At 44.2% G+C, this 14,939-nt stretch overlaps 1 protein-coding gene and 2 long non-coding RNA genes across 3 annotated transcripts in view; 1 reads left to right on the top strand and 2 right to left on the bottom strand.

Annotated features, from left to right (window-relative positions):
- The window catches only part of COG6 (component of oligomeric golgi complex 6), a 36,145-nt gene extending 35,724 nt beyond the window's left edge, over window positions 1-421 (bottom strand). Inside the window, exon 1 of the mRNA XM_079969856.1 lies at window positions 105-421. Coding sequence (XP_079825982.1) covers window positions 105-266 — 162 coding nt within the window. The 5' untranslated portion in view covers window positions 267-421. The remainder of the gene's footprint in view (window positions 1-104) is intronic.
- The window catches only part of LOC307212788, a 103,855-nt gene that overhangs the window by 45,751 nt on the left and 43,165 nt on the right, over window positions 1-14,939 (top strand). The window lies entirely within an intron of this gene.
- Window positions 11,647-14,632, bottom strand: LOC307212745. Its single transcript, XR_013837166.1, has 3 exons — window positions 14,508-14,632; window positions 13,162-13,352; window positions 11,647-11,759 (listed from the first exon to the last, which is right to left on the bottom strand). It is a non-coding gene; the product is annotated as an uncharacterized lncRNA (long non-coding RNA).

Below are 14,939 nucleotides of genomic sequence, written 5' to 3'. Positions count from 1 at the left end.
CCTAGAGAAAAGAAACCACACGAACGACGCCTTCCCTATGGCTCTGATTCGCAAAACCGGTGCCTGTTTCTCAGATACGGCAGGACTGGCAACAGGTCGCCCACCTTGTCCGTCTCCAAGCGCGTCTCCAGCACTTTGCGGAGCTTGCGAGAGAGAGGGTTGGACCCGGGCCCTCCAGACGAGGAGGAAGCGCCCCCCGACGAAGCAGCAGCCCCGGCCGCCAACGGCTGCAGCGGCCGCTGCTGGTCTTCAGCCGCCGCCGCCATCTTGGCTCTCTCCCTCCTGCCCGGAGGCCGCCGTGGCGGAGGCGGCGCCGTCACCCGGACCGGGAGCGTCGCTGCACCACTTCCCTCCACCTCCCCGCGGCCGGAGACAAAGAGTTCCGCCCTGCACTGTTTCTCAAGCTCGGGTCTCCCGCTGCTGTTGGACCAAAGGTCCTGCTAGCTAGGGATGCTGGGAGTTGTAGTCCGACAAGGAAAGCTGGTTACAGTGGTACCTCGGGTTAAGTACTTAATTCGTTCCAGAAACTGTTCTTAACCTGAAGCACCACTTTAGCTAATGGGGCCTCCTGCTGCCGCTGTGCCACTGGAGCACGATTTCTGTTCTTATTCTTAACCCGAGGTACTATTTCTGTGTTAGCGGAGTCTGTAACCTGAAGCGTATGTAACCCGAGGTACCACTGTACAGTCATACCTCGGGTTGAGTACACTTCGAGTTGAGCGCGTTCAAGTTGCGCTCCGTGGCAACCCGGAAGTAACGAAGCGTGTTACATCCGGGTTTCGCCGCTTGCGCATGCGCAGACGCTCAAAATGATGTCACGCGCATGCACAGAAGCAGCAAAAAGCGACGCGTGCGTGCGCAGACGTGCCGTCGGTAGTTGCGTTTGCTTCTAGATGCGAATGGGGCTCCGGAACGGATCCCGTTCGTATCTAGAGGTACCACTGTATGAGGGAGGCGGGTGGCGCTGTGGTCTAAAGCACTGAGCCTCTTGGGTATGGGTAGGCAAACTAAGGCCCGGGGGCCGGATCGGCTCAGTCGCCTTCTAAATCTGACCCGCAGACAGTCCAGGAATCAGCGTGTTTTTACATGAGTTGAATGTGTCCTTTTACAGTCATACCTCGGGTTACAAACGCTTCAAGTTGCGTTTTTTCAGGTTACGGACCCACTGAAACCCGGAAGTACTGGAACAGGTTACTTCCGGGTTTCAGGGGTTGTGCATGCGCAAAAGCGCCGAATCACAACCCGCGCGTTCACAGACATGCCGCTGCGGGTTGCAAACACTGCGGGTTGCGAACATGCATCCCACACAGATCACATTCGCAACCCGAGCATCCACTGTATTTAAAATGCATCTCTGGGTTATTTGTGGGGCATAGGAATTATTTCTCCCTCCCCCCAAAAATATAGTTCACCGTCCACCCCAAGATCTGAGGGGCAGGGGACAGGCCCCCTGCTGAAAAAGTTTGCTAATTGGGTTTGCTAATTGGAATGTCGGTAGTTCAAATCCCCGCAATAGGGTGAGCTCCCGTTGCTCTGACCCAGCTTCTGCCAACCTAGCAGCTTGAAAGCATACTAGCGCAAGTAGATAAATAGGTACCCCTGCAGCAGGAAGGTAAACGGAATTTCTGTTCTCTCTGGCACTTGTCACTGTGTTCCGTTGTGCCAGAAGCGGTTTCGTCATCCTGGCCACACGAGCCAGAAATCTGTCTGTGGATAAACGCCGGCTCCCTCAGCCTGAAAATGAGATGAGCACCACACCCCATAATCGCCTTTGACTGGACTTGCTGGGAATGTGGGCTTGGGTGAACACATATTTGTTCGAGGCTGTCCTGCCATGTAACGCTCCAGATCTTTCTTACACAGCGCATATGGAAGAAATATTGTTGTTGTTTAGTCGTTTAGTCGTGTCCGACTCTTCGTGACCCCATGGACCAGAGAACGCCAGGCACTCCTGTCCTCCACTGCCTCCCGCAGCTTGGTCAGACTCATGCTGGTAACCTCGAAAACACTATCCAACCATCTCGTCCTCTGTCGCCCCCTTCTCCTTGTGCCCTCCATCTTTCCCAACATCAGGGTCTTCTCCAGGGAGTCTTCTCTTCTCATGAGGTGGCCAAAGTACTGGAGCCTCAGCTTCACAATCTGTCCTTCCAGTGAGCACTCAGGGCTGATTTCCTTCAGAATGGAGAGGTTTGATCTTCTTGCAGTCCATGGGACTCTCAAGAGTCTCCTCCAGCACCATAATTCAAAAGCATCAATTCTTCGGCGATCAGCCTTCTTTATGGTCCAGCTCTCACTTCCATACATCACTACTGGGAAAACCATAGCTTGAACTATACGGACCTTTGTTGGCAAGGTGATGTCTCTACTTCTCAAGATGCTGTCTAGGCCTGTCATTGCCCTTCTCCCAAGAAGCAGGCGTCTTTTAATTTCGTGGCTGCTGTCACCATCTGCAGTGATCATGGAGCCCAAGAAAGTAAAATCTCTCACTGCCTCCATTTCTTCCCCTTCTATTTGCCAGGAGGTGATGGGACCAGTAGCCATGATCTTCGTTTTTTTGATGTTGAGCTTCAGACCATATTTTGCACTCTCCTCTTTCACCCTCAATAAAAGGTTCTTTAATTCCTCCTCACTTTCTGCCATCAAGGTTGTGTCATCTGCATATCTGAGGTTGTTGATATTTCTTCTGGCAATCTTAATTCCGGCTAGGGATTCATCCAGCCCAGCCTTTCGCATGATGAATTCTGCATATAAGTTAAATAAGCAGGGAGACAAAATGCAGCCTTGTCATACTCCTTTCCCAATTTTGAACCAGTCAGTTGTTCCATATCCAGTTCTAACTGTAGCTTCTTGTCCCACATAGAGATTTCTCAGGAGACAGATGAGGTGATCAGGCACTCCCATTTCTTTAAGAACTTGCCATAGTTTGCCATGGTCGACACAGTCAAAGGCTTTTGCATAGTCAATGAAGCAGAAGTAAATGTCTTTCTGGAACTCTCTAGCTTTCTCCATAATCCAGCGCATGTTTGCAATTTGGTCTCTGGTTCCTCTGCCTCTTCTAAATCCAGCTTGCACTTCTGGGAGTTCTCGGTCCACATACTGCTTGAGCCTTCCTTGTAGAATTTTAAGCATAACCTTGCTAGCGTGAGAAATTAGTGCAATTGTGCGATAGTTGGAGCATTCTTTGGCACTGCCCTTCTTTGGGATTGGGATGTAGACTGATCTTCTCCAATCTTCTGGCCACTGCTGAGTTTTCCAAACTTGCTGGCATATTGAGTGTAGCACCTTAACAGCATCATCTTTTAAAATTTTAAATAGTTCAGCTGGAATACCATCACTTCCACTGGCCTTGTTATTTGCAGTGCTTTCTAAGGCCCATTTGACTTCACTCTCCAGGATGTCTGGCTCAAGGTCAGCAACCACACTACCTGGGGTATATGAGACATCCGTTTCTTTCTGGTATAATTCCTCTGTGTATTCTTGCCACCTCTTCTTGATGTCTTCTGCTTCTGTTAGGTCCTTTCCACTTTTGTCCTTTATTATGGAAATCTTTGTACGAAATGTTCCTTTCATATCTCCAATTTTCTTGAACAGATCTCTGGTTCTTCCCATTCTATTGCTTTCCTCTATTTCTTTGCATTGCTTGTTTAAGAAGGCCTTCTTGTCTCTCCTTGCTATTCTTTGGAAATCTGCATTCAATTTCCTGTATGTTTCACGATCTCCCTTGCATTTTGCTTGCCTTCTCTCCCCCGCTATTTGTAAGGCCTCATTGGACAGCCACTTTGCTTTCTTGCATTTCCTTTTCATTGGGATGGTTTTCGTTGCTGCCTCCTGTATAATGTTACGAGCCTCCATCCATAGTTCTTCAGGCACTCTGTCCACCAAATCTAAATCCTTAAACCTGTTCCTCACTTCCACTGTGTATTCATAAGGGATTTGACTTAGATTGTATCTTACCGGCCCAGTGGTTTTTCCTACTTCCTTCAGTTTAAGCTTGAATTTTGCTATAAGAAGCTGATGATCTGAGCCACAGTCAGCTCCAGGTCTTGTTTTTGCTGACTGTATAGAGCTTCTCCATCTTTGGCTGCAGAGAATATAATCAATCTGATTTCGATGCTGCCCATCTGGTGATGTCTATGTGTAGAGTTGTCTCTTGTGTTGTTGGAAAAGCGTGTTTGTGATGACCAGCTTGTTCTCTTGACAGAACTCTATTAGCCTTTGCCCTGCTTCGTTTTGATCTCCAAGGCCAAACTTGCCAGTTGTTCCTTTTATCTCTTGACTCCCTACTTTAGCATTCCAATCCCCTATAATGAGAAGAACATCCTTCTTTGGTGTCACTTCTATAAGGTCTTCATAGAATTGGTCAATTTCAGTTTCTTCAGCACCAGTAGTTGGTGCATAAACTTGGATTACTGTGATGTTAAAAGGTCTGCCTTGGATTCGTATCGAGATCATTCTATCATTTTTGAGATTGCATCCCAGTACAGCTTTTGCCACTCTTTTGTTGACTATGAGGGCCACTCCATTTCTTTTACGGGTTTCTTGCCCACAGTAGTAGATATGATGGTCATCCGAACTGAATTCACCCATTCCCGTCCATTTTAGTTCACTGATGCCCAGGATGTCAATATTTATTCTTGCCATCTCATTTTTGACCACCTCCAACTTACCCATGTTCATGGTTCTTACATTCCAGGTTCCTATGCAATATTTTTCTTTACAGCATTGGACTTTCCTTTCGCTTCCAGGCATATCCGCAACTGAGCGTCCTTTCGGCTTTGGCCCAGCCGCTTCATCAGCTCTGGATCTACTTGTACTTGCCCTCCGCTCTTCCCCAGTAGCATGTTGGACGCCTTCCGACCTGAGGGGCTCATCTTCCAGCGTCATAACTTTTATATGCCTGTTGTCTTTGTCCATGGAGTTTTCTTGGCAGGGATACTGGAGTGGCTTGCCGGTTCCTCCTCCAGGTGGATCACGTTTGGTCAAAACTCTCCACTATGACCTGTTCATCTTGGGTGCCCTGCTCGGCATAGTTCATAGCTTCTCTGAGTTCTTCAAGCCCCTTCGCCACGGCAAGGCAGTGATCCATGAAGGGGGGAAGAAATATTACCCATGTAGAAAACAAAACAGAACAATAAAAGATACTGTGTACATTACAAAAAGGGGAGTTGTTATTGTAATTAACCAGACCTTAATCTAATATGGTATTTACAAAAATGTATTCCAAAAATTGTTAAATTTGTCCATTGCAAGTCTATGTTGGTGCACAACTTGTTCATGTGTAGTGAGTTTGTACATACCATATCTTTAATCCAATCATTAAGGGAGTTGCGTTTTTATTTTCCCAGATCATCAATACCCGTCTTCTTGCCATAGTAAGGACACGAAAAGTCCATGCATATTGTCCCTTTGTTAGATTCCATGTCTTGAGTATATAATTCCAAAGGATATATTCCTCTGCAAATTTAAGATTGTTCTGTACAGTTATGTTTATCATAGACCTTCATCTTTGTATTGATGGTTAGCATCACATTTTCCTTGCCAATAGACTTGTCACCAATGCTGATGCATGGAGTTCTGATGACGTCCTGACCCAGGATGTTGGTCTTTGCCAGGCTAATGGCGAGGCCAAACTTGCGCAAGACAGTTGATGAGTCTCAGTAGAGCTTCCTCAGAGTGCATTGTCAAGGCCACATCATCTGCAAGCAACATCTCTCGGTTAAGAGAGATGTTGCATTTTCCTGGAATTTGAGAGATTAGATTAGAAAAATCTGGTAAATTGCTGTCTCCATAGTTAACATACTTTGCATTCAATAATTTGCAGTCCTCAGGCAAATAAATGTAAAGAAAAACAGACTCTTCATCATTTTATGGAACAGTAATTACCGTACTAAAATAAACCTGACCAGAACACACACACACACACACACACACACACACACACGTATGTATATTCATTGTTAGGAATTGTCTGTATTAATAGTATAATATTTTCTGTGGGTTATATATTATTTGTAGTGACATATTAATGTGTTGTGCATTATGTGATATCTGTTTTTTATTAAGTTTTAATTAAGAGACTTGTTTCAACCTAGACAAAGTGGGCTCAAAGTGGGTCATGAAAGGTTCTGCCACCATAAATTTGCCAGTTATTACGGTGCTCAAAGTAAGATTTGCTTCTGCTGCAGCGTACTGACATAGCTACCTCTCTAGAAGAATTAGCATTTATATAGTGCTCTGGAGTATACAAAGCACTCCACATGTATTATATTGTAATTCTTACCTTAACCCTGTGAAATAGATCTGTATTATTATCCTTGCACTGGGAGTGGGGTTTTGAGGGCCTTGCCTAAAGCTACCTAATAAGTTCATACCAAAAGCACAATTCAGACCAGAGATATCCTAATCAATCTCTTGGTTACTACACCAGCTTGTGACACTAAAAGTTATGGACCCTCCAACATTTCTCTGATGAAAATAGGGATTTCAAATTGTTAGTGGGTGCTGAGCATGAGAGTTTCACAGATAGCTGTAGAGCTGTCCTTCGAGGCCATATCTCACACCTCCTTTCAGCAGCATCCATGCTGCCTCTACAGTGGCATCTCAGGAAATAAGAGGTGCTGCCGGGGTCTCCTGGGCTTTGCCCTCACCCAGTGTGATTCAGGGTGGGCCCCTTTCAATCCCACAACAATCTTTGATTCCCACTTCAACCATTGATTAAGATTGATTTGATCCCCACTCCTGTTCCCGATGGAGATATTTATCCACTCCTTCATCCTGACGTACATCTTCACTCACCCCTTCTTCCCTGGCGGCGAGAGAGAGCTGTTTTGTTGTTCACCTCAAGGAAAAAAATGTATTGAGCTGGCCCCGGTTTAAGCCCTAACAATTTGAAATCTATTAGCAACTTGGCAATTGCTTTCTGTCAGTTAATGTCTACTGTAGAGGTATGATCATCATATGTAAAGGTAAAGGTAAAGGGACCCCTGACCGTTAGGTCCAGTCGCGAACGACTCTGGGGTTGCGGTGCTCATCTTGCTTTACTGGCCGAGGGAGCCAGCGTACAGCTTCCGGGTCATGTGGCTAGCATGACTAAGCCGCTTCTGGCGAACCAGAGCAGCGCACAGAAATGCTGTTAACCTTCCTGCTGGAGCAGTATCTATTTATCTACTTGCACTTTGACGTGCTTTTGAACTGCTAGGTTGGCAGGCGCAGGGAGCTCACCCCGTTGTGGGGATTCGAACCGCCGACCTTCTGATCGGCAAGCCCTAGGCTCTGTGGTTTAGACCACAGCGCCACCCATGTCCCTGCCTGACCATCATATGTACAAAGAGCCAAAAACATTGGGGGTAAGGTTGTTATTTCCCCAATAATAGAAGAGAAGAAGAAGAAGAGTTTGGATTTGATATCCCGCCTTTCACTCCCTTTAAGGAGTCTCAAAGCGGCTAACATTCTCCTTTCCCTTCCTCCCCCACAACAAACACTCTGTGAGGTGAGTGGGGCTGAGAGACTTCAAAGAAGTGTGACTGGCTCAAGGTCACCCAGCAGCTGCAAGTGGAGGAGTGGAGACGCGAACCCGGTTCCCCAGGATTACGAGACTACCGCTCTTAACCACTACACCACACTGGCCAATGCCACAACAATCATAAAACATGATAATATGAACAATTAACAATAACTTAGGCTTTGGTTTGCTGGCTCAAGTCATTATCATATGTCATGCTTCTGTGACTATTCACCTGCAGGGCAGATCCAATTGTCATCATCATCGTCATAGGTGTTCTCAGAGCTGGGCACTTGTACATTTTCCTAATTCTTGACCACACTTTGGTGCCTTCCATTCACCACTAATGTAATGCACATATCCTGAGCTATCAATCAGCCATGTTGCTTTGTACTGTTAGGAGCATTCAAGAGTTGTTGCCCAAAAGATGCATATCAAAAACAGTATAATCCATACAGTTAGCAGTTCAATACTGTCAGTCAGGCACAACAATGTTAGTGGGTGCTGAGCATGAGAGTTTCACAGAATCTTTGAAACTGCCTACCTACAATATGGCAATGCAAAACGATAGCTGCTTCCTGAACAATTTCTCTACCAAAAGGGCAAATTTAAAATACTGCTTCTGCATCCAGTTGAAGAGACACCTCATCAGAATACACCAGGCCACCTACAGAGTTTTGACTAGCAAAACCTGATTCTTCAAGCAAGCTGCTTTATCATCATGTCTTTCAGCGTGGATTATAGAACTCCAGAAAATGGTGTATGCATAAACAACCAACATAATTTGTGCTGACATCTGTTCAGCCTCAAATAATTGTTCCTTTCACATCCGTGCTCAAAGGCTTTCTCGTTGAGGCATCTAATCATAAGCCTGCATTTTTATTAAAGCTTATATGTTTAATCAGGGCCTGTATCTTAAAAGACCAGTCTTAGAAGACCAGTTGCCTAAAAACCTTGGCAAGATATTTTTACTCCTAGACAAGGGGCCCCCCTGATTTATAGCAGAAAACAATTCTCAAAGTCGTAAAAAGGGAATTACAGGCTGACAGCCAAGGTTACACTGACCCTACAAATTAAGAGTGGATAAATAGTAAAATGAGCCATATCTTCTTCCTAAGGTTAAAAAAGGTCAAGAGCAGTGAAAAAGCATCTAGCTGGCAGAAAAAGAACATTTTGGGAAATCTTTTCTAAAGCTGTTTGTTTCTTAAACTAAGATCCTTTTAAGATTTCTTTTCCTTTTAAAAGGTTATTTATGTATTAAATATATTAGCTTAAATATAATTATGCAAAGGATTTAAGAAATGCTAGATTCTTATTTCATATAGTTGTGAGAGTTGTAACTATCCTGAAATTAAGTCAGGCACCAGCCAAGCCCCTTGCCAGACAGAAGACGCCAATCGAGCGCTCCTGATATATGGTTGTCAGGCCTTTTGTTTAGAAACCTTCAAATGAAGGAGATCTCAATGTTGATGTGAACTCAATCTTTGACATATGCATAAGATAAAAATTCAAGATTAATTATCTGTTTTGGAAGGCAATAGGGCAAGGAGGGCAAGAGGTGAGCTGGTAATTAAGATTCCTTGTTGAGACACATGTAAGATATATTACTACTTATTTGTCATTTATAGATAGAAGAATATATAGCTTTTTGATTTCCATAAAAGGGCAAGAAGGAAATGGGTGTATCTTTTGTGATTGGCTCTAGCAAACAGCCAATAGGAATTTCAACCAGGCTGATTGGACAGAGGCAGCCACAGGAGGAGCAAGGGGGCTGGATTAAGGAAATATAAGTGCTGGCCAGAATGGCAGGAGGCCTGGCCAGAGCTTGGTAACCATATACCACTGTGCCTCATATTTATTTGTCTGACAAATAAATTACTATTTTAATTTCTCTATTGCTGCGTTGAATATTTCATTCCAGCTAAGCGTTAACCACAAGCAGGGTGCTACATCGTGAGCTCTGATGTGTAAAGAAGTGTCACCTATCTCATCACTTTTAATGATCTCGTCACCCTTGCGAGTGTAGTCACACCAACAACCCTTATGGCAAATGTCTCACCTTGGCGTCACAAAGAACTGAAGAACAGCACATATTTTCTAACTGTAGAAAAGCAGAGCCTCAAGAGCTCCAGAAAGCTCAAGAGTGGAAACAACCAAAGTTCTCTCTCTTCCAGAAGTGTTTTTTTGTGTGCGTGTGTGTACAATGATGATGGCATGCAGAAAAATTATGGGACGAACTACTTTCCGCAGTTCGCATTGTGAACGTTGCCATGCGGAAAATGAGTCCCCTGACACTTCTTTGTGAGAGTGCATTTAGAGTGGAGTGTTTCTCAAATGTTTGCTTTCCTAAACTCACTCGCTTTTTTGAATGATCACACACACAAGACCACCTGTCTGTTGGGCTGATGAATGATTGAGATCTCCGCAAACAAAGCTGTGTGTATCCGGTGGCTGAGCATGAGAACCTGTCAGTTGGGGTGAAGTGATACTGACATTTTCAGCAGGCATCTTTCTCCTTTCTCCTAGTCCTGTTTTGTTTTTGTTTTTTAGCAAAAGGATGTGAGGCCGCTTCCAGACGGATGGCTATTTTCAGGTGGGATTCAATCACATATTCCTGCAATTTCAAGTTGCACAATTATTATTTTTTAATAATATTTTTTATTAATTTTAACATATAAATTATAAAATGTACCACAAAACTTATCACTTATACAATCTTTTTAGCTTCCATCAGCACCTCTGATGATCCACTGTTTTAACCACTTCTTATGCATTTAACTTTATATTGCCTTTACATCTCTTAACAAGTCATTCTCCCCCTTGTCCATTTTTACAATACTTCTAATAATACTCCTCACAAAACTTCTTGCAACCCTACAAATGTCGTCTGTTCTTCACAATTGCTTTTCAAATAGTCCGTAAATTTACTCCAGTCTTCCGTGAATTTCTGGTCTCGCCGGTTTCGAATCCTTCCAGTTAGTTTGCATAGTCCATTAACTTCATCCTCCATTCTTCAGTCGTTGGTAACTCTTCTTGCTTCCATTTTTTGGGCACAATTATAAGTCGCACAATTATAATTGATTGGGAACTCTTGTGCAACAAACAAAAGACCAGGCTTTTTGCAATCAGGGAAATGCAGTGCGAAGCATGGACTAACACTTTTACACAATTTTGCTTAGTCTCCCAAGCAAACAAATCAGGTGGATCGCTCATTAAATAGCCCACAGTCACCTAAGCTTCCGGCAAACAAATCAGGGTGAATGCTCAGCAAATACATAATGTGGTAACGCCCTGAGGAGCTCCTTTTTCTAGCTGATACTTGTACATTTGCGCTCAAAGAGAAATAGACAAGTCAGAGAGAGCCCGCCTTAGCTATCTTCCAGGCCAGCAGGCAGGAGCACTTGATCAGAACCCCTTCCACAGTTGTCTCATATTCCCAGTGCTATTTTTTCCCAGAAAAGAAGTGCTGGAACTCACCCTTGTTCTCTTATAATGGCAATGGCACCCATCTGAGAGATGCCGGAACTGAGTTCCGGAGAGTTCTGACTGAAAAAAAGTGCCCAGCATATACCCCTCCCCAGATTTGATCCCAAGTCAAAGATGATCTTACCCCAAAACAAGCTAAAAATACCAGCTCAGGTGGCAGGTTTTGACTCCCATTTAATGTAGCTGTCAGCTGAGAATTTACCTCAGGCACAATGAAATGTCAGCGCGGTTGGCCAGCAGAACTGCCTCATGGACCATGTGCTTCAATGTGCTAGGAAAAAACACTATTCAAGAATTTACCACCTGTTTTACATTTCTCTCTCCTGTTTTTGAAAATGGATTTGGGATTCAAGCTGGTTGTTGTTTAGTTGTGTCCGGCGCTTCGTGACCCCCTGGACCAGAGCACGCCAGGCACTCCTGTCTTCCACTGCCTCCTGCGGTTTGGTCAAACTCATGTTTGTAGCTTCGAGAACACTGTCCAACCATCTCATCCTCTGTTGTCCCCTTCTCCTTGTGCCCTCCATCTTTCCCAACATCAGGGACTTTTCCAGGGAGTCGTCTCTTCTCATGAGGTGCCCAAAGTATTGGAGTCTCAGCATCAGGATCTGTCCTTCCAAGGAGCACTCAGGGCTGATTTCCTTCAGAATGGAGAGGTTTGATCTTCTTGCAGTCCATGGGACTCTCAAGAGTCTCCTCCAGCACCATAATTCAAAAGCATCAATTCTCCGGCAATCAGCCTTCTTTATGGTCCAGCTCTCACTTCCATACATACCTAAAACATAGGTTGATGTTTTAAACGTAAACATGCCTGCTGGACTTCTCTCAAGGTGTGATCCCCAAAACCCACTTCCAAAAGGAGCCAGGCAAGATGTCAAAATATGAAACAATGTGATTTGAAGGCTGAGAGTGATATCAGACTTAAAAGTTGGTATGCGTATTCAAGGCAGCATACTGTACTGTGTTTCAAGTGCAAGTGTGCCCTCCTACACGTGTTTTAAAACTTGGCATGTAGAAACATGCACAGAATCCATGCTGGTAACTTCATGCTCAACAGGGTTTTTGTGTTAACTAACAAACCTACATACGGGATGCCAAAGAGGCAGGTCAAACCTGTCATTTTGCTTGGCCTGGGAGGCACTGTGTGTGTTTCCTGAAACATTTTGAATTAAAAAAAGGAAACCGATATATTTTTTTCTGGAATTTTTATCTCCACTCTAAATTGATGAGAGATCTGATGTAGCATGCTTGACTTAATTTTCATAAACTAACAAAACTAAAAACTAAACAAGTGCCATCTTAATTTTATATGCAGTATTTCTGACCCCTCCCCCCCCCCATTAGCCAATGTAGATGAACTAAAATATTTAATTAGGGCCAACTTATAGGAAGCATACTTAATGTGGTTTATATGTTATTTTCAAACAAACAGTGGCGTAGCGTGGGGGGTGCAGGGGGGGCCGGCCGCACCGGGCGCAACATCCGGGGGTTAGGGTTAGGGGGCGCAAATCCACGGGTTAGGGGGCGCAAATTACTTGCCTTGCCCCGGGTGCTGACAACCCACGCTACGCCACTGCAAACAAATTTTAATAATTACCAGTGCTTTTTATTGGGCATACTTTATTTTACATTTTAAGATGTGACAACTAATACCATGAACTTCCCTTAAAAAGGTATAGTGACCCCTGACCATTAGGTCCAATCGTGACCGACTCAGGGGTTATGGCGCTCATCTCGTTTTATTGGCCGAGGGAGCTGGCATACAGCATGACTAAGCCGCTTCTGGCGAACCAGAGCAGCGCACGGAAACACCATTTACCTTCCCGCCAGAGCGGTTCCTATTTATCTACTTGCACTTTGACGTGCTTTCGAACTGCTAGGTTGGCAGGCAAAGGGAACAAGCAACGGGCTCTCTCCCCATAGTGGGGATTCAAACTGCCGACCTTCTGATCGGCAAGTCCTAGGCTCTGTGGTTTAACCCACAACGCCACCCGTGTGTCTCTGAACTTTCCTTACATTGCTTTAAAATAAAAATAAAAATGGGAAGGCGCTGAAAACTTGTACCAATTTGAGCATGCTAGAGGTACATAAATATATGTTCTATCTAGGGACAGTCCTCTGAAAAATGTGAATGACATTTTAGATTTGACTATTATTTATTTATTACATTTATATACCATGTTTTTTCTTCCAAGGAGCTCAAGCTGGTGAACAAGGTTCTTTTCCTCCTCTCCATTTCCTCCTCACAACAACCCTTTGAGGTAGGTTAGGCTAAGAGATGGTGGACAGCCCAAGATCGCCCAGTGAGTTTTATGGCTGAGTGAGTGGTGGGTTTCAATGCCTGGTCTCCAAGGTAAGTCCATGACAACTGGAATGAACATGTTAAATGAATAATCCATGTTAAATGAACAATCAAAGCTGTAATTCCATTTTTTTCCAGGTGGTTATCTATAGTAAACACATATTTATCTGCACAGCTCTTCGGGCATGCTAAATGAGTATGTTGAAAAAATTCAGTGCCTTCATTGTTTACTAAATTAATATAAAATGCATTATTAATTGTTACTAACCTATCTCTCAAACCATCAAATTCTAAAAGTGTGTGTGGGAATCCATGGGCACAGCCAGGGGGTGCAGCTGCCCCCCATAAAGTAAATAAATAAAAATTCTTAACTGACCAATTGCATGACCAATAACTTGGTCCTGCACCCCCCCCATATATCCTGGCTACACCCATGTCCAGAAATGAATCGGACAGTGTTGGGTTTTAGGGTGATACCTATCAATTACTCAATGTGTAGGTCGCTGCAAAACATGAGGTTTTCGGAAGACACAAGATTTACGCACCCGGGAAGAATGGCAGATGAAGGTGATGGACTACATGGAACTGGCGGAAATGACTGGCAGAATCCGAGACCAGGGAGAAGAGTCGGTGGAAGAAGATTGGAAGAAATTTAAAGCTTATTTACAGAAACATTGTAAAATTAAGGAATGTTAGAAGGAGGCTGGAATGAAGTTATGTGGCTTTAGCAGAAATATTATAAAGGACTAAGTAAAAATAGACTGTTAATAGATGAAAGGAGGAAAGGTAAAGCAACATTATATTAAGATAAATTATGGGATAAAAATTGGGAAAGATGGAAAGGATTTGCTGAAATAGCAAACCGAACTAGAATACAAAAAAGGGAGGTGCGAGGAGGTCAAGGAAACAAGCAAATGAAAGATAAGTTATGGGAAGGCTCGTTGTGTTTTTTTTAATTGTTTCTACTTTTCTGTTTTTTATAATTATTTTTTTTCTTTTTTCTATTTTTTTCTATATTGTGATGTGTTGTTTAGTTTTTGTTTAACTTGGTGTTCTCTCTTTTTTTCGTAACCTTTAAAACCTTAATAAATATTATTTTTTTTTAAAAAAAGCAAAACATGAGGTTTTCTCTGCCAAACTTTGGCACCGGTTTGAAGCGACTTGGACAAGGTTCGATTTGTGGGTGTCCACTACGAACCCCGCGTCTGATTCCTCCATGACCCAGAGCGCTGCAAAACGACTGCGGAACTCTGGCAAAGCTTTGGGGAGGGTCCCCAATGTTGGGGTCGCCTTGTTAATGAAGTTGGTGTGGGAGGGGGGGAAAGGTGGGCAGAATTTCTTCCCACCTCCCACCATCCTTGGGTACCCCTTTGCCAGCAGCAGCAGCAGCCAGGATCAACGTTTCCCAACCCCAACGCCCCCCGGCCATTCATTCCACGATGGAGCGCGCAATTGTTGTTGTTTAGTCGTTTAGTCGTGTCCGACTCTTCGTGACCCCATGGACCAGAGAACGCCAGGCACTCCTGTCCTCCACTGCCCCCCGCAGCTTGGTCAGACTCATGCTGGTAACCTCGAAAACACTATCCAACCATCTCGTCCTCTGTCGCCCCCTTCTCCTTGTGCCCTCCATCTTTCCCAACATCAGGGTCTTCT

The sequence above is a fragment of the Podarcis cretensis genome (genome assembly GCF_951804945.1).
Source record: "Podarcis cretensis genome assembly, chromosome: 3".
NCBI classification, from domain to species: Eukaryota; Metazoa; Chordata; class Lepidosauria; order Squamata; family Lacertidae; genus Podarcis; species Podarcis cretensis.
This window is presented reverse-complemented; position numbering and strand designations above follow the sequence as displayed.